This window comes from Paramisgurnus dabryanus, chromosome 22 (assembly GCF_030506205.2).
Source record: "Paramisgurnus dabryanus chromosome 22, PD_genome_1.1, whole genome shotgun sequence".
NCBI lineage: Eukaryota > Metazoa > Chordata > Actinopteri > Cypriniformes > Cobitidae > Paramisgurnus > Paramisgurnus dabryanus.
The window spans coordinates 5,844,521-5,870,333 of record NC_133358.1 but is presented as its reverse complement, the minus strand read 5'-3'; the positions used below and the strand labels follow the sequence as shown (position 1 = coordinate 5,870,333).

General features: G+C 43.8%; 1 protein-coding gene across 3 annotated transcripts in view; it reads left to right on the top strand.

Moving 5' to 3' along the window:
* Window positions 1–25,813, top strand: part of trpc1 (transient receptor potential cation channel, subfamily C, member 1) — a 204,226-nt gene that overhangs the window by 168,447 nt on the left and 9,966 nt on the right. For all 3 annotated transcript variants that reach the window (XM_065294676.2, XM_073813193.1, XM_065294675.2), the window contains exons 11-12: window positions 4,325–4,464; window positions 6,340–6,489. In XM_065294676.2, the coding sequence (XP_065150748.1) occupies window positions 4,325–4,464; window positions 6,340–6,489 (290 nt within the window). The remainder of the gene's footprint in view (window positions 1–4,324; window positions 4,465–6,339; window positions 6,490–25,813) is intronic.

The window sequence follows — 25,813 nt, the reverse complement described above, 5'->3', positions numbered from 1 at the left end:
CCGGTACTCAGTACCGCCACTTCCAAATATAGCTCTTGAGCGTACCACCACCTCTCCGTGCTCATTTGCACATCTGTTTAATTTAATCTTTTGGCTGCGCTGCCGCTTTTCAGAGCGCCCTTCACAATGTACGCTTCCTACCGAGAGCAGAGACTACATTACCCATACACCCTTGAGTTAACAAGTTAAAAGCGCATGCGTCGCTTTTGCTGCTGTCAGTCAGGTCTGGGGAGGTGTGTGAAACGCGCAACCATAGCTGCTCAGTTAAAATGAAAATACAATGAACACTTAATATGCCCTCCTTGTTTTAGACTCTGAGTAGTAAAAGAACAAGGTCAGAATTAGAGGACTCGCTGGCTGACATCCCACCAAGCCAGAATGATATCACTGCAGGTCAGACGCAAAGCTTTATCCAATACCCTTTTGTAGGTACGTGATAATCTCCACTGTGTCACAGCTGTCAGTTTGGTTCAAGCACCTTCGGATTTCCTCAGGCAATGTGCAGAGTAAAAACATTCTTGAAATTGAAATAGACATTAAGGGCCCTATTTTAACGATCTAAGCGCATTGTCTAAAGCGCACAGCGCAACGTCTAAATGGGCGTGTCCGAATCCACTTTTGCTAATTTAACGACGGGAAAAATGGTTTTTGCGCCGAGCGCATGGTCGAATAGGGTAGGTCCTATTGTAATGGGAGTATTTTGGGCGTAACGTGCAGTAAACCAATGAGAGTCACAGCTCTCATCCCCTTTAAAAGCCAGTTGCGCTGGCGTTATGTCTAATCCCTATTTAGATGACGGACTTTGTAAACTGAAAAACTAAGCGGAGGAAGAAGATCCCGTCTCCTCACGTTTCAGCACTTTGGACAGCGTTTTTTTTTTAGCAAAGAGTTTTTTTAAGCATGACTTAAAAATGTTTCTCATCTCACCATATCCACAGATACAGAGTCATCATATACAATAAATCCGTGAGGTAGCATTAAAAAAAAACATTTAAAAACAGACGCATTTGTTCAAAGCAAAGCATTTATTTACTTACCAGGCTGCAGGTGAAGCAGCTCTTTGCGCCTTCTAACGTCTCATAATTAGTCCTCATTGTCCAAGAGACTCAATAATAATCTTTTACATTCAATCCTTTAATCTTTCATATTTAAAAGCATTTTTGTGCTGCTGCGCATTCATGTACCTTGTGATAAGCAAACCCGCGTTGTCCTCCCGTGTATAGGCGCATTTTACTAATGCGCTCTTTAAATAACATAAAACACATTGCGCCATTGACTTTAGACTTTAGACCAGGTTTTTGTTGGTCAATGGCGTAGTCTATTTTAGTTGCCTCAAAATAGCAACGCGCCAACAATGCGCCTGAACACACCTCGTTTTCAGACCAGAACGCCCATGGGCGCAAAAGGGGGCGCAAATGCATTTGCTATTTAAACAACGCGGCGCTAAACGTGAAAATTAGGGTGGAAACTAGCGAAAGACACTTGCGTCGCGCTTTGCGCTGCATTGGGCCGGGTGTAAGATAGAGCCCTTAGTTTAATTGCTAAACTACAAGTGAACGAAAATTCAATGAATTTGAACGGCGCGCACAGTAGTTTTACCACCAGCAAAATGGAAAACAATGGGACAAAATAAAGTGATGACTTTTGAGTTTCAAATGGCCAGTATTTTGTTATTCTTGAACCCATAGATCATGGTCTTGGTGTCATTTTAAAGTTTTTTTAAAGCTCTTTCTATCTGAACAACTAGTTTTAGCATTTAACCATGCTGGAAATTTTACTCACATATCTACCTTTTGCACATTTTATTTATGTTCAATAATAGCTCTTTCTAGCTCAAGCAAATCCACAAACTTATAAAAGGATGTATTATTTTTTTACAATGTCATCTGTTGACTTCTGAATATAAAACCCCGACAATAGGAGTCAAATCAGCAAAAAAAAAAAAAATTGAGTACCGGCACCTCTTTTGGGCCACTTAAAGCACTGCCTAGAGGTAGCATGTGTAATGAGAAGAGAATATGGCTTTGAACTGATCCCTATGGTACACCATATTTTACCTGAGAGTAACATGACTTTTTTACATACATAAAGTGATAGTGGTCGGATGATAATGGTTAAATTAGACCTAACGCATAACCACTAATGTTGACAAAATTTTGTAGTCTATCAATATCTATTGTGTCTAAAGGTCTAGTAATATAAGGAATGAGATTGTACCATGATTGGATGCTAATAGGAGGTCATTTGCGACTCTAAGCATGTTTTTGTGCTATGGTGGGGCCTGAATCCTGATTGGGTTTTTTTAATACATACTATTATTCCTAAGAATGTGCATAGTTGTCTAGCCACTGCTTTATTGTATTTTAGTGAGAAAAGAGAGATTTGAAATTGGTCTAAAATTAGTTAGCTCTCACTGTTCGAGATGTGGCTTTTTAACTCTTTCCCTGCTATTGATGAGTTCTCTCGTCAATTATGAGAAAACACTTTCCTGCCAATGATGAGGTTTTAAAGATATCCATATTTCCGCCGTTATCCAATAGGTGCTGTTCTTACACAACTTTTTAAACACTGAAGCATTTAAAATTACTAATTGAAAAACAGTAAAAACTCTGTGTATGTTTTGAACATCGCTCAATCTGATCTCTAACAAAAATAATTTATGTTTGAGAGGTGATAAAAAGAGAACGAATGAAGATAGGATGAAATGTTTTGTGGTTGCTTACTGCATAGCTTCAATATTTTCCCTAATTAGCTCAATTTTGTTAGTGAGGAAATTCATGCTGAAATTTAATAAGACAGAGAGAGAGAGAGAGAGAGAGAGAGAGAGAGGGCGGGGGGCTCAGATTGTCATATAGGTACGTGGGGGGGCTAAGAATTTCTTTTGGTCCTATTGTGTCCATGAAAGTCATTCAGCTTTTGTACAAAATGTGGGTGGGTAAATAATGACAGAATTTATTTTTGGTATTAACTCTTGAAAACCACCGAAAGCTCACTAGAGGTACAATATGTTTACATCACATCAGCAATATATTGAATATAAAATACTATTTGTTATTTCAAACTTCATGGGCCAAATATAGGTGTGGCATCTTTATTATTGATATCTTACAATCAAACAACCAAACTCTGCTTTTATGTATTACTTATAATTCAACAGTCCTGCTCTCTAGTCACCATGTTTACAAAACCTTTATTTATTTCTAAATGGTTCTGGGCCGGGTTTCCCCAAAGCATCGTAAGGCTAAGTTGATCGTAAAAACGATCGTACAAATCATCTTAGAATTACGGGCCGTTTCCCAAAAGCTTCGTAGCTTAAGTAGCACTTGAAAATCATCGTAGATCTACGAGTGCTCTGGAGTAATTGTTCAATCATAAGTGCATCGTAAGACAGCAGAGTTAAAAGGTCACCTGCAGGACAACCAGCAAATTGCACTCCTGCAATGACGATAATGTAATGTTTAAAACGTATATTTATTTATTGGGTTCTTTGTTTATTTGTTTAAATTACTTTAATATAATATATTTAAAATTCAAATGAGAAATCAAATTTAAATGACTAAACATAAATTAATAAAGAAGGAAAACGTATTTTGTACAAGTTGGTAAAGTTGGTACTAGCAAATTGATAAATTGTTTCTAACAATTGCTTCTATAATTCGTCTAGTAAAAATTTTTTTTGAAGGGAAGTGGCATCTGATTAAAGAAACCAAATAAATATTTACGGTACCATGCAATAATCCCTAATAATAAATAAACATAGATAATAAACAACAAATAATAATAATAATCTAAACTATAATATAAAACGCAGAAGGTATTTTGCAGTGGGACAAGTCCTAACTAAATACGGAAAAGAATATTTCATTATGCACAAATTATTAAAACATTTAAAAAGTAATTGAACAATAATGAAAAATATTATAAAAAATATTAGTGCACATCAGCTGAAGATCATTAGCCTAAACAAGCTTCTGCTACAAATTCGAGTCAATATATTGGTGACTTTTCAGCACTTGACAAATGGATAGCGACTTGCAAGTAGCACTTAAAACCCATCTGCGAGCTATCATTTTACGTGCAACTTTGGGAAACGAACGTAAATGAACAACGAATGTTCGTTAGGTAGCTCGTAGAAAGCGCTCTTAAGTGATAAGTTCAATCGTTATCGGGAAACCCAGCCCTGCATAGTAAATATCATTATACAACCCTGACAGTTCTATGATTTTAACCAGATAATTAACCAAGAAAGATTAAAAACAGACAGTAATGAATTTCAATCCTGCTGCTTTAATGCTTCTTTTTTTGCAAATTCCTGTACCTGCAGGTATGGTGTGGTCAGACGTGAAACGTCTGTGGTATGAGGGATTGGAGGATTTCCTTGAAGAGTCACGAAACCAGCTGAGTTTCGTCATGAATTCCCTTTATTTGGCCACCTTCGCTCTGAAAGTGGTGGCTCACAGCCAGGTATCCACCTTGATTATTAAGGGGCAGTTTCCCAGACAGGGCTTATCCTAGTCCCCGGCTAAAATTGACTGTGACCCTTACTGTAAAACCCAGACTAAAGTCTTAATCTAATTATGAGATTATGAGCATCAAAGATTGATATACAGTACTGTGCAAAAGTCTTAGGCCACATGCTACCATTAGATTTGTTGTTTTTGTAATTGTTTAGTGATCATATATAATTATTTCTCAGTCTCTTTTTTAGAATACAACCAGAAAATACAGAAAATGTGTATGTAGTATTAAAAACAGTATAAAAGTATAAGCTGAAGTGTTAAAGGACAAGTTCGGTATTTTAGACTTAAAGCCCTGTTTTCAGATTGTTTATTGTGAAATAGAACGGTTTTGACTGAAATTTCGACATTTGCGGCTGCCCTGAGATTTTTCGCGTGTTTGTGTTTCCCCTCACACCTCTACAATGGGTTTAATGGTGCTCTGGAACAATCCTTCCTAAAATGCATTAAACTTTCGTTTACAAAGACGTGAAACTCACCGAGTGGTCAGGGGTGTTCACTGGTATGCTCACACAAAAATCGCTGCAAAAGATGCTTTCCAACAGGTGTTTTAGCATTCGTTGTTAACTTGTGGACCTATTTTTCCAAACGGCTCACACCCGTATATTCTTCCGCTTAGAGCTTGAATAATAGACACTCCAGCCCAGGTGGTGGCGCTAATCCGCCATTGCCAATCGCAGGAATAGAAACAAAGTTCCCGGCGCGGAGTTATACCGTACCTCACAGCACAATGGAGTTGGTAAAAACTACGATAAAACCTGTTGGAATGCGTCTTTTGCAGCGATTTTTGTGTGAGCATACCAGTGAACACCCCTGACCACTCGGTGAGTTTCACGTCTTTGTAATCGAAAGTTTAATGCATTTTAGGAAGGATTGTTCCAGTGCACCATTAAACCCATTGTAGAGGTGTGAGGGGAAACACAAACACGCGAAAAATCTCAGGGCAGCCGCAAATGTCGAAATTTCAGTCAAAACCGTTCTATTTCACAATAAACAATCTGAAAACAGGGCTTTAAGTCTAAAATACCGAACTTGTCCTTTAAGTATTTAGGGTAAACTCACCTTCCACTTGAGCAGTAGCAGCAACTGCAGGATCTCTTAAACCTAAATAAAATTAAATCCTAATTTCTAAATCTAATCAAATGACTTCAGTCTCCTCAAAAAGCTCAAGATGTGTTTCGTGCCAAGAGAGGTCACACTAAACACTGACTGATGCCTGAAGAAGACATTTGAGTTCTGAATATGGTTTTGTTTATAATTTTGTCTACATATTTCCTGTAGTTTCTGTTTTGTATCTTAAAGAAGAGTGAAAAATAAATATGGATGGACATTAAAACTTTGCTAAAACAACAAAGCTGGTGATGGTGGCCTAAGACGTTTGCACAGAACTGTATAACTTATTGATTTGATTTTAATATTAAGATGTGACATTACTCAGTCAATATTAAATTATTTTATTCAATAAACAGGAGTATATTGGAAAATAATTACTTAGCTGGGTCTTCAAATGCAGGCAGTGTCACAGGGTTCGGAAAGGAAGAAAACATTTTCAGACCTGGAAAAGTCAACACAATTTCCAAATTGAATACATCTGAATAGTTATAATCAGCTTAAAAAGTTCATATTTTAGAAATTGCTGTTTTTGAGGGCAGTCTGGAAATGGAATTGAATTTGTCAAAAGAACAAAATCTCTGCAATATATAATAGGGTGTAATACTGTTAATACATGCATGCATTTGGTTATATGGGTGCAAAAATATATGCAGTATATAAATATATATGCAGTATAAATTATCAGACTTTCCTTTGTCTTTTTCTTTAGTTTAAAAATAAAGAAGAGACGGAGAGAAAAAACTGGGATGCGTTCCATCCGATCCTCGTTGCTGAAGGCCTTTTTGCTTTTGCCAATGTTCTGAGTTATCTGCGTCTCTTCTTCATGTACACCACCAGCTCCATCTTGGGGCCGTTACAGGTAATCACCACAGTCTCTAACTAAACTTGTAGTTATCCATTTACTGGCAGAGCCTTTGGAGTTTTTATCCAGTGTCTATACAGAAGCAGTTTTTTTCCAGTGCTGATTATGTAATGCTTTGGGGTCAAACTGTTATCACACAATTACAATCATTTCTTAAGTCTGTTTAATGAGGGCTGGCTGTGTGTCCATTTCCCTTCATAGTTTCCTTTGGCTCTGCCAGTTTTCTATCGTGTGTGTTTGATCCCACGTCTTACATGTTTCTTTCCTCATTATGGGGATTTATTTCTGAAAATGTGTTATTGCGAATTTGCGAGTGTGTGATGAATGTCTGGGAAATGTTTTTGCAATGCAAGATAACTGCATTAAAATGGTTCCAACCAATTAAGCAAATTTCCCCCGAATTTGTCATTGACTGTGATACATTATAAACAGATTAACTTGTATATTGAAAAAGTTATCATCCTGTAGTCCCCCTCCCTGCTCCCCTGCTGTGCTCTTAGGCTGACTTCAGTCTTTGGCACTGCTGTTTGGAAAAGTAATTGTCTCATGAACTGTGGTCGAAATGATGCATATGTCCCCCTACACACAAACAGACACTAGTTTTCTAGAGGAACTCTATTACTCTGTTATTTCAGTCTGCGTTTTTTGTGGTTGCTATGTCATTACCTCTACCAGTCAAACACCCTGTATGATGTACAGATTCAGACATTACAAGGAACTGACTCAGTATTCATACAGCAGAAAGCATTCACTCTTTGGGGGTAGTCAGAGGACCACATAGTCAGACATTTACTCCCTTGTAAAGTACTTGAGTAATTTTACTTTATTACTGTACTTAAGTATTATTTTTGGGGATTTTTACTTTACTTGAGTACAATTAAAAATCAATACTTTTACTTTTACTTAATTAAATTTTCTTATGACTTTGGATTACTCTTCAAGGCAAATATAACACGTCTTACAAGACAATGATGTAGTTAAAACCGAATATTTCTTTCTGTTGCGTTTTGAAAATGTTTATGTACTCACGACAACCCTGTCAAAAATATCTGCACACGGATCTGTGAACACGACTAAAAACGTCTCGGTTACGGATGTAACCCTCGTTCCCTGAAGGAGGGAACGGAGACGTCACGTCGTGACCGACGAATTGGGAACTCGCTTAGAGAGACCAATCTGCTTCGTATACTACTAAAACGCCAATGAACTTGGCATTGAGATATTTGCATAATGCTGGCGCCGCCCCGCCAGGTGCCTTTATAAGCAGCAGGTGCAAATAGGGAAATTAGCTTCTTTTCGCTGAGAAAGCCGGGAAAATGAGACCGGCCGATAAACAGCAGGTGGCAGCACCTGTGGCGACGGGACGTGACGTCTCCGTTCCCTCCTTCAGGGAACGAGGGTTACATCCGTAACCGAGACGTTCCCTTTCAGTCGGTCACTACGACGTCACGTCGTGACCGACGAATTGGGAATCCCTACCAAAACGCCACTAGGGGCTGACCTCTTCCAGTGACTGCGTAAAAGCCCTCCGGTTCCACTTAAGGAGGAGGAGGTAGGTTTTAAGGCAGAAGGCCGGGCACTAGATGTTCCTTTAACCCCACAGAAGTGCCAGCGACTGGGTAGCGCCCTACCTGAGCGGGATAGGAACGCTGCGGAAGCCACCGCCCGTCTTAAGGGCTAATGGTGGGCGAAGTCAACCGTAGTTGAGGAATAAAGACAGCCGTGGCTGTGTAAGCAAAGCAGTGCTCTGCTAAGGGAAACGTGGGCTGGTAGGATTAACCCCACGGAAAAATACTCACAAAGGAACCCGGTGGGACACAATGTGGAGCCCGAGCCAGACACGTAGGTTCGCGAGGATACAGCTAGTGAAAGGCTGACAGCCAATGCTCCGCGACAAAGGCTGCCAAGGCAGCGGAGGAAGAACAATTCAAACCATTACGCATTTTTGTTCTGAAGGCCTTCCATACTGACACAGTTATGAAGCATCAGTTGGAGGCTGCAAGCCGACCTGCGAGACTGCTCTCCGTGCTCCCCCTGGTGAGGAAAGAACACGAGAGGATACAGGCTCGATACGAACACTGTAAAATCTAGTGAACGTATTAGGTGTCGCCCAACCAGCAGCTCTACAGATGTCTGTTAGCGAGGAACCACGAGCTAAAGCCCAAGATGAGGCAACACTCCGTGTGGAGTGCGCTCTCAAATTAAAGGGGCAAGGAATACCCTGAAGATTATAAGTCAGGGCGATAGTATCAACTATCCAATGAGACATCCTCTGCTTAGTGACAGCTTTCCCTTTCTGCTGGCCACCATAACAAACAAAGAGCTGGTCTGAGGTCCTGAGGCTTTGCGTGCGATCCACGTAGAGTCGCAGTGCGCGTACGGGGCACAACAAAGCCATGGTTGGGTCTGCGTCCTCCGGGGGCAGCGCTTGCAAGCTCACCACCTTATCTCTGAAGGGAGTGGTGGGAACTTTGGGCACGTAGCCTGGTCTGGGTCTCAGTGAGACAGCAGAACCAAACTAAAAGCACGAATCGTCAACAGAGAATGCATGTAAATCCCCTACTCTCTTCATGGAGGCCAATGCTATCAGGGTCAGAGTTTTCATTGCTAAAAACATCAGACTCGTAGAACTGCAAAGGCTCAAAAGGGAGACCTGAAGGCTTCAGCACCATGGACAGGTCTCAGGAGGAAAGAGGGAGGGCGCGAGGGGTTTAGCCTGCGAGCGCCTCTTAAAATGTAATAATTAAATCATGCTGGCCAACTGATCTGCCGTTGATAAGAGAGTGATGAGCAGAAATAGCGGCGATATCAACTTTAATGGCGGAGGGACAGCCTACCATCTAACCTATGTTAAAGATATAAAAGCACAATGTTAATGGGCATTCTCTGGGGTCCTCGCGTTGCGAAGAGCACCGGGTGACGAAAAAGATTTCTTTAAGCGCGTAAGCCCGTCTTGTGGACGGTGCTCGAACCGCGTCGATGGTGTTAGATACCGCTTGCGATAAATCACCTAAACCTTGCGCGCGCTCAACGACCATACATGGAAATCCCACAGGTCGGGGCGCGGGTGCCATAATGTGCCCCTTCCTTGAGAAAGAAAGTCTTTCCTCAGGGGAAATCGTCAGGGAGGGGCTGTCGCGAGGAGCATTAACTCTGAAAACCAATCCAGTACGGGGCGACTAATAAAAGGCTCTCCTCGTCCTGCCTGACTTTGCACAGTGTCTGCGCAATAAAGCTCACTGGAAGGAATGCGTATTTACGCACCCCCCGCGGCCAGCTGTGTGCCAACGCATCCACGCCGAGGCTGCCCTCGGTTAGTGAATAAAATAGGCGACAGTGGGTATCGTCCGGCGACGCAAACAGATCTATCTACGCACAACCGAACTTCTTCCAAATTAGCTGGACCGTCTGGAGGTGGAGTCGCCATTCGCCGGGGGCGCAGCTCGGGAAGCGCGTCTGCCGCTGTATTGAGCGAACCCGGGATGTAAATGGCACGAAGGGACCTCAGATGCTTCTGACTCCAAAGGAGGAGATGACGAGCGAGATGCGACAGGTGACGAGAGCGCAAAACCGCCTTAACGGTAAATAACGCAACAGTCGCAATGTTATTGGTGTCGGCTAATACATCCTTCCCTCGCATCTCCATAGCGGAGCGTACAAGTCCCAGATATACAGCGCACCGCTCGCGGCAGTTGGGGTGCTATGCACACCCCTGAGACTGCAAGCCCGTCATACGTGGCTGATCATCCCGTGCTGAGGGCATTGCAATATACAGAATGCCAGGAGACCCCTCAGGGGCATATCTTCTATCGGAAATTCCGGGTCTACCACAGGGAAAAATTTAAATGACACGCAGGTGCAATGTTTACACGGTGTATGTCGGTGTGCCACGCTCTCCTCGAGACTCGATCGTAAGCCAATGCTGAAGCGGTCTCATATGAAGCAGCTCGGGCGGCGTCACAGCCGCAGCATGCTGTCATATGTCCAGGAGCTTCTGAAATTGTTTCAGAGGGACCGCGTACTTCCCTCGAATTAAACCGAGGCAAGTCAGAACTGACTGGTTGCGCGCTCTTATTAAACACGCCAATTAGTCGATCGAGTCTTTTTTCCATACTGAGAAAAAGGATCCTCTGCACGGGGCAAAGTTGCTCTTTCCCAGTCGACCTGAAGACTTAAACGAGCGAGATGCCGAAGCATTAACTCTCTGTGTTCGCGCACGTCTGCCAAGAACGGGCTATTATAAGTCGACGTAGAAAAAAGCAGAATGCGAACAACGCTCTCTCTCTGACATTTTAGTGCCGTGACTACACATGGAGACACGGAGAGAGAGAGAGAGAGACAGCTCGAATGGTGTACTTAGTATTAATATGCCCACCCCACGACGCAGAGCGAAAAAACGGTCTAAAGCGAGGGGAGATGGACACATAAGTACATGTCTTACAGGTCTAAGGCTGCAAACCGATCTGAATATTGAAATACGAGCCTCGGCGTTATCATCCAAAAAGAACACCTTCGTAGAGCCGGTGCGTAAATCAAATCGATCGTAACCCGCCGCGTATTTTGGGTACTATGAGATAAAGGCTGGAAAAACCCTATCATCATCATCTCGGTAAGAGGGACCGGCTCGAACATCCTTCGCCAACAGGATATCGATTTTTGCACGCAGTACATGTGCATCGGACGCTTTCACTACAGTGAAACGAAAGCCCGAATTTTGGGGTGTGCCGGATTCGTAACCGAGGCGGATCGTGCGTAAAACCCAACGAAACGGGCTGGGAACTGAAGCCAAGCACCCAGGCACCGTACGAGGAGAAATAACGACACTACCGAAGTACCCGCGGTGGGGCAGCGAAGCGAGACAGGTGGGACTGCCGGTGCGTCTGCTGTGACAGCATAAACATCTACAGTATGTGTGTGTGACACTGACCTGAGCCCGCTGAGGGTAACGGTCGTCTGGTCTCCTCTACGGAGAGCGCAGACTCCGATGAGGGTGCTGGTGGTCCGGTCTCCTCAGCGGAGAGCTCGGACTCCTCAGGTCACCCGCTGGCGATAGAGGAGAGGTAGGGGAGCTGGTGTGTACCCGCTCACGGCTCTCTCGATCCTCCGGAGACCTAGAGAGGGAAGAGGAATGCACTCTTATGTGTGGTTAAGTGGGTACCGGCCGAACAGCCGGTGGAACATATGCAAACCAAGTATTTTCCACCCGACCCTCTATCGGGGGAAGGAGCTCCATCTCCTGAAGAGTGATCCTCTGCCAATCCGGGTCGCCCTTCACTGGCCACTTAAACTCCCGAATTTCACGGGAATCGGCTAAGCGGGCGGGGCGAGCTGCTGACGACCGGTTCCCCTGCGCTGCCGAGATGGGGTCCGAGGAGGGGAACGGAGGTGGTCGCCGCAGGACGCCGACGGCGAGAGGCAGACTGAGGAGCCGGCGTGGTGGACCAAGGGCAGCTCTCTTCCGCCGGGGCATGACCTAGGAGATCGCCTCAGTCTGCGCAGCGGAGCTGTACGACTCCCCTGGCTCGCCGAAGAGGCCGGTCTATGAGACAGGAGCATTCAAGTTGTTCTCGTCTGCGTCCGTCATGTCAGCCAGACACAGCCAAAGGTGGCGATCTTGAACCACTGTGGTGGACATCGCACGACTGAAGGTCGCGGGCTCCCTCGTAAATCCTTGTGAGCCTGCAGCAACGTTATTGCGTGCAGGGCCGAAGCCGCCTCTCCGGCATGCCTGATGGGCAGCGTCCGTGACCGGACAACTGTCTACAAACACGGGAGGGAAGGGTTGGGTGGTCCCTCCAGGAACGCATCCCGCTCCACTGAAAGGGTCCCCGCCCTTAGCGGCTCCGTTGGTGAGGGAGGTGAGGGGTGAAGCTGAACGGCCGGACGGCCGCAAATCACGTCAGCTCTTCGTGCCGTCGGGAAAGAAAGGCACAGGAGGAGAGGACCGAGAGGCCCGAGCAGCTCCGAAGTACCAATCATGTGGGCGGGACGGTTCGGGCGGAGAGGGGTTAACCTTTCCAACTCTACCGTCTCCGCCGCTCGCGGGCACGGCCGCCATCTCCGGAACGACTCTGCCTCGGAGGAAAAATGGGCACCCCTCTGATGCTGGAGAAGTGACGGGACCAGAAGGAGGTCCAATGGATTCGGCAGACATCGTAGAACACGACTCTGCAGTCTCCACCGGAGCCTCAACCGGCTGAGGATGAGAAGGCCGGTAGGTGGAGGACGCATCCTCCGTCCTACTCAGCGTAGTGACGCGAAGGGCGCCCTGCGAGCGCTTGACAGCCGCACCATGGCGGCGTCAGCACTGCAAAGGCGCGGACAGCGTTCCCGTAGAAACGACAGTCGTCTCCGCAATCCAAGAGGTTTATGCTCTCACAGAGAGAACAGAAACTCTCCACGAACGCAGCCCCGGAGTGCTCGATGCCTGAGCACGAAGACAGCGCTCGTGACCGTCACTGGAACCCTTACACTTCTCGCATCCAAGATCGCACGGCAAAAAGCTATCCTGAAAAGGACGCTGATCTCCGCATATACGAGAGAGTGGCTGCCTTTAACAAGGCACAAAGCTCTCTCGTATCACTCTTTTAGGGAAATTCACTCAGATGCTTAGTTGATGAGCGCACAGGAAGGCAACGCACACACTAAACTCAAAACAATAAACAGATGTAGAGCCGTGGAATAAGCGAAGCGTCCGCTGTGATACTGCTAGTTCAACCAACTTCAGCAATCAAATCCCAACAGAGTAAAGTAGCTTCTCAGTAGCAGATAAAGCCGGCTTTCGAAGCGAAAAAGCTAATTTCCCTATTTGCACCTGCTGCTTATAAAGGCACCTGGCGGGGCGGCGCCAGCATTATGCAAATATCTCAATGCCAAGTTCATTGGCGGTTTAGTAGTATACGAAGCAGATTGGTCTGTCTAAGCGAGTTCCCAATTCGTCGGTCACGACGTGACGTCGTAGTGACCGACTGAAAGGGAACTATAGATGCACCAATATTACATTTTTTCCATCAACATTGTTATGGTATGTGGTGGAGGATGACAAAAGAGATGAGGACATAATCAAAACAACAGATTACAATATTAAGTTACTCCCAAAAAAGTAACTAATTCATTACTTACTTTTCATGGAAAGTAATGCTTACATTACTTTTTAGTTACTTTTCTTGGCTGAGGCTTGATCTCTTTCAGAACTTGCAGGTGTTTTTTATGACTGAAAAGTTCTGCATTCAGAAATTACATATTTCATCACAAAAATGTAGAGCTCTGGCCTGCCATCTTAGTTTCTGACTTAATCTGTTATCACACATAGAGTGCATAATGTGACTACGTTTAGTTTAATTCGGTACATAATTTTTTTTAATCAAAATAATTTAACTAAAAAAGTAACTTGCATAAAACTTGAAAAAGTAACTCAAATACTAATGTGTACATTTAAAAAGTAATGCGCTACTTTACTCGTTACTTCAGAAAAGAAATATTATTACTTAATGCGCGTTACTTGTAATGCGTTACCCCCAACACTGATAAACACTATACATAAAGCAACAATATACAATAACAGACCGAGACTATGGCAAACAACATAAATAGCCTTTTGTGCATCCAATATTGCAGCAATAATATTAATTTGCATCACTAAAACATCATTTATAATAGTAAAACAGTCACAATGACCTTTAATTTGCAAAATATGCACTTTTATTTAACTACAGTTTTAAATCTTTATTTCAAAATACCCAGACATCACGGGCGCGCATTGAATCTTGGGATAGCCAAGGCTGTGAAGGGATACATCTATGGATCCTTGGTTTCAGGGGAAAAAGGCCACATTTGGAGGCTTGTATGTGCAGTAGGTTTTTACGCGGTCCGGTAATGTCATTTGCCTTCAAATACGGCCTTGGAAGGCCACAGCCCCTGAATTGGGATGTATCCATTGAAGATGATGAACATAATGGATGGCAGGTGCGGAAAATTACACAACATAGTTCAGGTGAGGGAGTGAAGAGGATGATGGGAATTTAAGTCTGGTTGGGGATGACAGACAAGGGAACAGACGAGGATGTAAAAGATCCTGATAGCTGATTATTCAGAGTGATATCTGCCGATACCGATAGTTTTGGTGGTTATATTAACTTAACCCCTTTAAAGGTGATGTGCACTTTCAAATTAATATAGCTGTGGCAATGTTTGGTCAAGAAACCTAATCTTGGTCTCTTTTTTTAAGACACTAAAGTTTTATCACGATTTTAATAAATAAAAATAATGCCGTACTGTCCATGCATTAATATTACTGCAAAATGTTTTGATATATGAAAACTACATTCTTAGAGCTTTTCAATGATGTACTGTATACATAGTCAATATTTTTGATAGATTTAGAACAGGATATTGGTGTTATAAATATGCAATACCAAGTTGGCCCACCAATGGCACATTACATCTAAAGTTTGCATATTTAGATAATTATTGATGTATTTTGTTTATGTTTACCACTAGAGTTAACTATATTGACCATGCCTTAGTTTTAAAGCAAATTGGAAAATCTGTTGGGTTGTTTGTTGTAGTTTTTTTGTTTGTTTTTGTTTATTTGTAGTTTTCTCTTAAAGAATACATTTGACAGTAGACATTGTTTTTCTTATTACTAATGTAACAGATTAAGGGCTTTTCATAATTAGAAAGTATTCTGATGAGTGCCACATTAATGTCTCTATGGCAAAAATGTAAAACTATAAAGATAGTACAACGTGTTTTAGTTAACATTTTGTTTATAGCTACATCTAAGCAAAGACAGTGAATGGGTTGACAGTGCCCCCTCACAAAGTTGCTTAGGGCCCCCAGAAGTCTAGGATCGGCTCTGAAGGCCACACACAAGGCTAAGAGACAAAATTGCACAACTCCCCCCAGAAGCTTTGATCTTCGAGGGGAAAAGGGCATAGGGATGATTGCTTCCGATTATAATTCGATGTGACTCGTAGGAGCAGCACTATCTGTGGGAGTTTATGGGAAAAAAGAAGAGACTGTTAGGAGCTCAGCCACATTCTTTATCCTCCTTCTTTCAGGTCTGCTGCAGGGGTAGCTGTGTTTCATTATTTGTCTCTTCACCACCGCCTTGCAAATTCTCACTATAAACTCTGTCTGCTCTGCTCTCATCTGGCAGAGTTGTCGAACTGCTTGTGCAATATAGGAAAGTAGGTTATTTATGATGGGGGTGCATTCCAGCAGATGTAACAATAACGTAAAAATTGTAATGGAATGATAGAAAACTAATAAGTTATATATGATTTATACAGCCGCCTTGGTATTTGTCGGGGGCCCCAAATTTCTTTAAGCCCTAAGTCTGCTCCTATATCTGACAGTATGACAGCTATCATATCAGAGAGGCAGACATTTTTAATGAAAATGTGATATCCAGTCATGGTGCTACAAAGGTGAGCTGTATTATATTATATATGAAGAAATGCCCACCAGGCAGTTGAGAGTGACAAGAAAATAAATCAGACTAAGAGGAGGGTGTGCTTACAGTTCCAAAAAATCTTGGCTGTGTTTCAGATCAAACACACAGTACAGCACATTATGGTTTATTATGGCACATATAGAAAGAGCCACTTAAAAGACTAACTCTGGTGTATGTGTCAGTACAAGTTACCTAAAGTAGCTACTCATGTTCCCTGTCTATTACTGTACCGGCTTAACCAATATTTACCTGAGCTGTGTTCATCAATGGGCAGTTGTTGTCTGATTTTTCAAGTAAGTTAAATATGGCATCCCACATGTCAACATTAGGAAAAACTTGTTTAACACTAACACGTGTTGCTCAGCCAAAACATGTTTGATAATCCAAATATATGGATGTGTATGTGGTCGTCGACCCATAAATATCAAACTGTTTGCTATTAACTCTTTCACCGCCAGCGTTTTAAAAAAAGTTGCCAGCCAGCGCCAGCGTTTTCATGATTTTCACAAAAGTTTAATGCCTTCCAGAAAATGTTCTTCTTCAAATATATAAACATACAATATACCAAATGAAATAACAGACCCTCTGCTTTCAAACAAAAAAAAAAAAACGTTTCATCCTACCTTTAGTGGTTCTTTTGTAATCAGCTTTTGAATATGGGTAGGTTTCTGCAAAAACACCACATTTTGAGCAAAAAGCAGAGATAATTCCATTTTTGTGACGGACTTTTCATAGAGTTCCCATTCAGAGCGATCTTTAAAACAGACACGGACATGCAGCAGCTTGCCATAGGGCAATACTTCCGGGTTTAAAAAGTTGCGGAAGGGACCTAGTGGATAATAGCGGTATTGCAGAAAGACGGAAAAACTCGTCATTGGCGGGGAAGCGTTTTCTCTTGATTGACGAGATATCTCGTCAATGGCGGGGAAAGAGTTAAATGAATATTAGTGATGTTAGGTTCTTGAACGAATCGTTCTTTTGATCCAGTTCTCAGGAAGTAACCGGTCGAGCCGGTTCACAAATCGAACTGAATTGAACTTTAGTTACGGGTTGATGACGCAGGACGCACAGCACGTCGGACTCAAAAAGAACCGAATGAGCCGGTTTAACAACAGCCGAAGATGGACTCTGCTTAAATCTGAGGAAGTGTGAACTTTTTTCTCTTAAAGAAATCGACACCTCCCAGATCTGTGGCATACCTATCAAAGATAAGATCACTTATCTAGGGATTACTATAATGAAAGATCAGGAGGAGAGATGCTCTGTAAATTTTAATTTGATTAGTGAGAAGATAAAGAAAAAGCTAAATCAATGGCTACTGAGGGATTTGTCCCTAAAAGGACGAGTATTGTTGACAAAGGCAGAAGGTATATGTAGCTACCTCCTTGTTTGTCAACAAAAAGCTCTGTAATTCTATTGATAAATCACTTTACAATTTTATTTGAGAAAACAAGACGCATTTTGTAAAAAAAATGATTTTACAACCCTTAATAATAGGATTAATTGGATAAAGCATTTTCTAAAAAAATCCCACATCTATATGGAATTTTATACCTATCTATATCTTCTCTAAGGTTGGTGGTCTAGAATTCTTACTTTTATGTGATTATAAAATAGAAAGAATTCCCTTAATTTCATCTAAATTCCATAAACAAATGCTCTTAGCATTGTCATTAATTTACAAGCATAATTTCTCCCCGCATAGGTGCTTCATCTGGAATAATCTGTTTATTAAATTCAAGAATGAATCCTTATTTAAAAAAACTGGTTCAATAATAACATAATTTTAGTTTCACAACTATTAAATGATAGTGGATAGTGAAGGATTGTGATGAGCGAGTCGACGATATACTGTGCAAGCCGAAGGCACGTACTGGAAAATGCTTTTTACTAATGTTATTACATTTTATTAAAACCTGCACAAACTTTTCTGTAGTTTGCAGATTAGATTTTAATTATTTAAGAAATCATGTAATGTAATCTTTATGCCGACTCGAGGATTAGAGAACAATTTCACTTACAGAGTTTTTCATTAGTTAATAAAAGATAGCTACAAAAACCTACAGAAGTTTGTTTCTCTGTTACTTTTGAAGATACTGGGACTTAAGTTCATCTTTTAGCTACTTTTATTTTTGTAAATAATAATATAAATACAATTAAAGAAAGTATGTAAATTAATACGTGTTAAAAAACATTCTTAATCTTCATGTTTTAAATACAACAAAACACAAATGTAAATGTCAAAAATGTAACATTTACAAGTGTCATTATTACACATGCAATTTAAACAAAATAGGGGAAAAGTACATAAACAAAAGGTTCTGAAAGAATAAACTGCATGTGTTGGCCAACAATAATTGTCTTGTTTTTAGGGAAGGTTTGCATTAAGGAAAACAAGTTGTCTGACTTTGCTGGGGTTTAGCCTGTTCCTTCTCTCTGAAATGATTTGTCCAGTTTTGGAAAATGTTCTTTCTGCAGGAACAGAAGTTGCAACAATGCAAAGTCTCCTCTTCATAATGTCCGTTAAAACATCATAAACGACTTGCCGTGCTTTCCACCAAGTGAGTGGATCCTCACTTCTTGGAATCAGGGGCTCTGCTAAGTAACTCCTCAATGCTACCATTGCTTCTGATGTGGCATTCCTGACAGTGAATGAATTCGCTACCCTCTCATCAAAGTCCCCCCAGACTGAATGTTGCTCAGAAGAAGGGGTAGGAAACATGGTACTCTCAGCATGAGGTTCATTTTCTTGCCTGTTTGACCTAAGTGCTGAAGCTGCAGTAATACTCTTGCAGGCCTCATCTGCTGCTGCTGGATCATGAAAGCCCTTCTGCTTAAATCTTGGGTCAAGCATGATTGCCTCTGCCAACAGGCTTAAGAATGCAATTCTGTGAAAACGTTGTTGCATTTCAGAAGCCAATGAATTTACCATTGCCGAAATTGAATCTTGAACTGTCAAACCTTCCAGTTGTTTCTGGTTCAATTTTTGCAGCCCCCTTGCAATTAGAATAACTTTGGATGCTGTCACATACCTGTGTGGTGTAGAAGGAAAAAAACACATGAAATGAATATAGTAAAATTACAGAAAACTTATAATTTCTTCTTTGACAGAGTAGATACATATACATAAATACATATATATATATATATATATAAAGCTGAATTTGAAAAAAATATATACTAACCTTTCTGCACTGATTTCAACTGTAACTTCTTCAAAAGGTTGTAGTATCTTGCAGGCATTGTTCACAATCTTCCACTCATCAGAGGTCAGTGTTGGCAAGCTGGGGCTGACAAGGGCAAGTTTGGCAATAATGGCATCTTTTTGCTGCCAAAATCTTTGCAGCATGTAAAAGGTGGAGTTCCACCTGGTTACCACATCCTGCTTGAGCTTAAACTCTTCAAGGCCCATCTGTCTCTGAGTTGCTCCGAGACGCTCTGATGCAGTAGTGCTCTTGTGAAAGTGCTCAACAATAGTTTTTACTTTCGTCACAACCCCCTGGATGTGTTTTAAACCCTCCCTGACAATCAGGTTAATAGTGTGGGCAAAACAAGGCACGTGCCGCCATCCAGCATTCCGAATTGCAGCTTTGATGTTGCTAGCATTATCAGACACACATGCCACAATTTATTTGTAATGTCCCATTCTGCACAAATTTTCTGGAGTTCTGCTGCTAGGTTGTCAGCTGTGTGCCTTTCAGTAAATGAAAAACAATCCAGTAGAGAGGATGACAGTTTAAAATCATTATCAATGAAATGGCAGGTCACAGCCATAAAACTGGTTGTTGTTAAAGATGTCCAGCAGTCAGTTGTGAGACAAACAGCCGAGGTATCTCTAACTTTGGCCATCAGCTCTGCTCTAATGGAGTTGTACATTTGGGGCAACATTGTTGCTGAAATGGTCTGTCTGCTTGGAAGAATGTAAGAGCGCCTTTGTGTAAGCTCTAAACCCTTTATCAGTAACAATGGAAAAGGGTTGCAAATCAAGCGCAATAATTTTTACAAGCTATTTATCCACTTTACTCTGTTTGAATGGGTTAATTGGTTGTCTCACACTGTGCTGAATTGAATGTTGTTGGCTGCTCTGTACACTCGTCTCTGCTACAAATCGGATTATAGGTTGAACAGTTTCAGCAGTGTCAACACTACCTGGGACTGGGAGTGTTGCAGAGTCATCTGGATTGGATTCCCTTACTTGTGTAGACAAGGCAGTCAGGTGTTAAGTTTGTAAATGCCGTCTAAAATTTGATGTGGATCCTCCTGAACCTGAAAATATATTACTGCACAGTTTGCATTTTGCTTTGCTTGGTCCTATTTCTTCAAAGTGGATCCAAATGTCGCTTCTCTTTCTTGAGGTCATTTCTGAAAAGTTGCATTGCTTTTAAAAAAAATCTAGAATAGTTAATCATGGCTTATATGGCTTTCAGAAACAGATTAACTAGATTACTAACACATGGACAATGGGGTCTTGGAATTAAATAAACGAGATTAATTAAATACCAAGTCTGCTAATCATAATGAGCATGATTAAGGTTTGCCTTAAACATTGAATGAACCAAGAAAAGCTTAAATTATGTGAACCTGAAAGGAAAACAAAAAACTTTTGAAGCAAATTGCAGAAAAACTGCAAAACATCTGTGAAATAAAAAAAAATTCACTACACACATCTAGACTACATTAAAGCTTTATTACCTTACTGTTTTGTGAAATCTGTGCGTTGACAAAGCCAATCAATACATGTGTTGCGGAATAATATAAAAATAAACTTAAAAAAACTTTCACTTTATATTAATGGTGTTTTTCAAAGAAGGCAACACACACACACACACACACACACCATGATTTAAAAATATGTATTTATTAAAAGCAAAAAATTTCTTCAAAAAATAATTTTAGTACGATTTTTTGTGCATGTAAATCATATTTTAGTTGTTTTAGCAAAACCAATGAGTTTAAAAGACAAGTTTATTCATTCTTTATACTTAGGATATGTAGAACACATCCACAATTATGCATCAGTAACTGTAATGTGTGCATTTAGGATCCGCGATTGAAACCTGTGACCACAAACATTATAAACTTGTAAATAAACTTTTTTTTTAATGTTGCACTGTTTTGCCACAAACGACTTTAAAAAAAATGTTTTTTTGATACAAGCGGTTGGGAAATAAATGCGTAGTGATGTCATTTCTTGATGACGTCAGGAACCGTTGAATCGGCTTTTTGAACCGGTTCAATGAGCCGAACTGTCCGAAAAGAGCCGGTTCGCGGAAATGAATCGGACTTTGCATCACTAATGAATACGTCAGGATTCTGCCGGAGTCTTGTTTGGTATTAATATCTAGTTCAGTATGGCAGGGTTCTGACAGTACAATGTTTTGTGTGGGAAAACGTGGTCTTAGTATTGTTATATTAGACCATTGACAAGCAGTACTAGCACAGCGTACGCTCGCAGTATTCCACTGCTCTGCATCTTTTTTGTTTTGAGTTTAGTGTGTGCGTTGCCTCTCCCTGTGCGCATCATCAGCTGAGCACCTAAAGAGTGATTTCCCTAAAAGAGTGAAACGTGAGAGCTCTGTGTCTTTTTAAAGACAGCCACTCTCTCGTATATTCAGAGATCAGCGTCCTTTTCAGGATAGCTTTTCGTCCGTGCGATCTTGGATGCGAGAGGTATAGGGGCTCCAGTGACGGTCACGAGCGCTGTCTTCGTGCTTGGGCATCGAGCACTCCGAGGCTGCGTTCGTGGAGAGTTTTTGTTCTCTCTGTGAGAGCATAACCCTCTTGGATTGCGGAGACGACTGTCGTTTCTACGGGAACGATGTCCGCGCCTTTGCAGTGCTGACGCCGCCATGGTGCGGCTGTCAAGTGCTCGCAGGACGCTCTTCGCATCACTATGCTGAGTAAGATGGATGATGCGTTCTCCACCTACCGGCCTTCTCATCCTCAGCCGGTTGAGGCTCCGGTGGAGACTGCAGAGTCGTGTTCTACGATGTCTGCCGAATCCATTGGACCTCCTTCTGGTCCCGTCACTTCTGCAGAATCAGAGGGGTGTCCATTTTTCCCTCCGAGGCGGAGTCGTCCCTGCGATAGCGGCCGTGCCCGCTCGAGCGGCGGAAACGGTAGAGTTGGAGGGGTTACCCCCCTCCGCCCGAACCCATCCCGTCTGCATGATTGGTACTTCGGAGCTGCTCGGGCCTCTCGGTCCTCACCTCCTGTGCCTTTCTTTCCCGACGGCACGAAGAGCTGACCTGATTTGTGGCCGTCTGCGGCCGTTCAGCTTTCACCCCTTACCTCCCTCACCAGCGGAGCCGCTAAGGGTTATACGGGGATCCCTCCCGTGGAGCGAGGAGTCGCGATGCAGCTGTGTCCGGCCACCGCTCCCTCCTGGAAGGACCACCCAACCCTCCCCTCCCGTGCTTGCAGACAGTCGTCCGGTTACAGGTGCTGCCCATCAGGCATGCGGAGAGGCGGCTTCAGCCCTGCACGCAATAATGTTGCTGCAGGTTCACCAAGCGAAGGCTTTAGAGATTTATGAGGGAGGCCGCGACCTTCAGTCGTGCGATGTCCACCACAGTGGTTCAAGATCGCCACCTTTGGCTGTGTCTGGCACAGACCGGCCTCTGGTGAGTCCGGGGAGTCGTTACAGCTCCGCTGTGCAGACTGAGGCGATCTCCTAGGACGTGCCCCCGGCGGTGGAGAGCTGCCCTGGTCCACCAACGCCGGCTCCTCAGTCTGCCTCTCGCCGTCGGCGTCCTGCGGCGGCCACCTCCGTTCCCCTCCTCGGACCCCATCTCGGCAGCACAGGGGAACCGGTCGTCAGCAGCTCGCCCCGCCCGCTTAGCCGCTTCTCGTGAAAATCGGGAGTTTAAGTGGCCGAGACGGGCGACCCGGAGTGGGAGAGGATCACTCTTCAGGAGACGGTGATCCGCTCCTTCCCCCGGTAGAGGGTCGGGTGGAAAATCCTTGGTTGCATGTGTTCCACCGGCTGTCCAGCCGGCACCCACTTAACCACACATAAGAGTGCATTCCTCTTCATTCTCCAGGTCTCCGGAGGATCGAGAGAACCGTGAGCGGGCACACATCAGCTTACCCTACCTCTCCTCTATTGCCAGCGGGTGTCCTGAGGAGTCCGAGCTCTCAGCTGAGGAGACCGGACCACCAACACCCTCTAGGAGCCTGCGCTCTCCGCTCAGGAGACCAGACGACCTCAGGTCAGGTCAGTGTCACACACACTCACTGTAGATGTTTGTGCTTGCAAGGCACACGCAGGCATAGTACCCAAAATACGCAGCGGATGACGACCGATTTGATTTACGCACCGGTTCTAAAAATGAGATCCTTCAGGATGATAACGCTGAGGCACGTATTTCAATGTTCAGATCGGTTGCAGCATTAGACCTGTAAGACGTGTACTTCATGTGTCCATCTCCCCTCGCCTCAGACCGTTTATTTGCTCTGCGTTCGTGGGGTGGGCATATCAATACTAAGTACAACCATTCGAACTGTCTCTCTCTCCCCGTGTCTCCATGAAAGTGCTAGTCACGGCATTAAAACCCCCGAGAGAGAGCGTTGTTCGCATTCTACTTATATTTACGTTGGCTTATAATAGCTCGTTCTCGGCAGACGCTGCGCGAACACAGAGATTTAATGCTTCGGCATCTCGCTCGTTTAAGTCTTCAGGTCAACTGGGAAAGAGTAACTCTGCCCCGTGCAGAGGATCTTTTTCTCGGTGTGGAAATAGACTCGATCGATTTATCAGCGTGTTTAACAGATGCGCGCATCCAGTCAATTCTGACTTGCCTCGGTTCATTTCGAGGGAAGAACGCGGTCCTCTGAAACCATTTCAGAAGCTCCTGGGGCATATGGCAGCAGCTGCGGCTGTGACACCGCTCGGGCTGCTCAATATGAGCGTTCAGCGTTGGCTTTACGATCGAGTCCCGAGGAGAGCGTGGTGCACCGGCATACACCGTGTAACCATTACACCTGCTTGTCGTTTTAATTTCACACCATGGTCAGACCCAGCGTTCTGAGGGCAGATATGCCCACGAGACAGGTCTCCTGGCATTTTGTAGCACATACGATGCCCCCAGCACGGGGTGACCAGCTACGTACGACGGGTTTGCAGTCTCAGGGGTGTGCAAAGCACCCCAACTGCCGCGAGCTGTGGGCTGTATATCTGGGACTCGTACGCTCTGCTATGGGAGCTGCGAGGGAAGGATGTATTAGTTCGCACCGACAACATTGCGACTGTTGCGTTATCAACCGTTACGGCGGTTTTTGCGCTCTCGTCACCTGTTGCATCTCGCTTGTCATCTCCTCCTTTGGAGTCAGAAGCATCTGAGGTACCTTCGTGCCATTTACATCCAGGGTACGCTCAATACAGCGGCTGACGTGCTTTCCCGAGCTGCGCGCCCGGCGAATGGCGACTCCACCCCCAGATGGTCCAGCTGATTTGGAAGAAGTTCGGTCGTGCGTAGATAGATCTGTTTGCGTCGCCGGACGATACCCACTGTCGCCTATTTTATTCACTAACCGAGGGCAGCCTCGGCGTGGATGCGTTGGCACACAGCAGGCCGCGGGGGATGCGCAAATACGCATTCCCTCCAGTGAGCTTAATCGCACAGACACTGTGCAAAGTCAGGCAGGACGAGGAGAGCCTTTTATTAATCGCCCGTACTGGACGACCAGGAATTGGTTTTTCATAGTTAATGCTCCTCGCGACAGCCCTCCCTGGCGGATTCCCCTGAGGAAGGACTTTCTTTCTCAAGGAAGGGGCACATTTGGCACTCGCGCCCCGACCTGTGGGATCTCCATGTATGGTCGTTGAGCGCGCGCAAGGTTTAGGTGATTTATCGCAAGCGGTATCTAACACCATCGACGCTGTTTGAGCACCTTCCACAAGACGGGCTTACGCGCTTAATAAAACCTTTTTCATCACCTGGTGCTCTTCGCAACGCGAGGACCCCAGAGAATGCCCCATTAACATTGTGCTTTATATCTTCAACATAGGTTAGATGGTAGGCTGTCCCTCCGCCATTAAAGTTGATATCGCCGCTATTTCTGCTCATCATTCACTTATCAACGGCAGATAAGTTGGCCAGCATGTTTTGGTTATTACATTTTAAGATGCGCTCGCAGGCTAAACCCCTCGCGCCCTCCCTCTATTCCTCCTGAGACCTGTCCATGGTGCTAAAGCCCTACAGGTCCCCCATTTGAGCCTTTGCACTCTGTGAGTGATAACTCTGACCCTGCTAGCATTGGCATCCGTGAAGAGAGTAGGGGATTTACATGCATTCTCTGTTGACGATTCTTGCCTTTAGTTTGGTCCTGCTGTCTCACTGAGACCCAGACCAGGCTACGTGCCCAAAGTTCCCACCACTCCCTTCAGAGATCAGGTGGTGAGCTTGCAAGCGCTGCCCCCGGAGGAGGCAGACCCAACCATGGCTTTGTTGTGCCCCGTACGCGCACTGCGACTCTACGTGGATCGCACGCAAAGCCTCAGGACCTCAGACCAGCTCTTTGTTTGTTATGGTGGTCAGCAGAAAGGGAAAGCTGTCACTAAGCAGAGGATGTCTCTTTGGATAGTTGTTACTATCGCCCTGGCTTATAATCGGCAGGGTATCTTTTGCCCCTTTAATTGAGAGCGCACTCCACACGGAGTGTTGCCTCATCTTGGGGACTCGCTCGTGGTTCCTCGCTAACAGAGCAGAGCTGGCGGTCACATTCTCCCGGCTTTCTCAGCGAAAAGAAGCTAATTTCCATATTTGCACCTGCTGCTTATATAGGCACCTGGTGGGGCGGCGCCAGCATTATGCAAATATCTCAATGCCAAGTTCATTGGCGTTTTAGTAGTATACGAAGCAG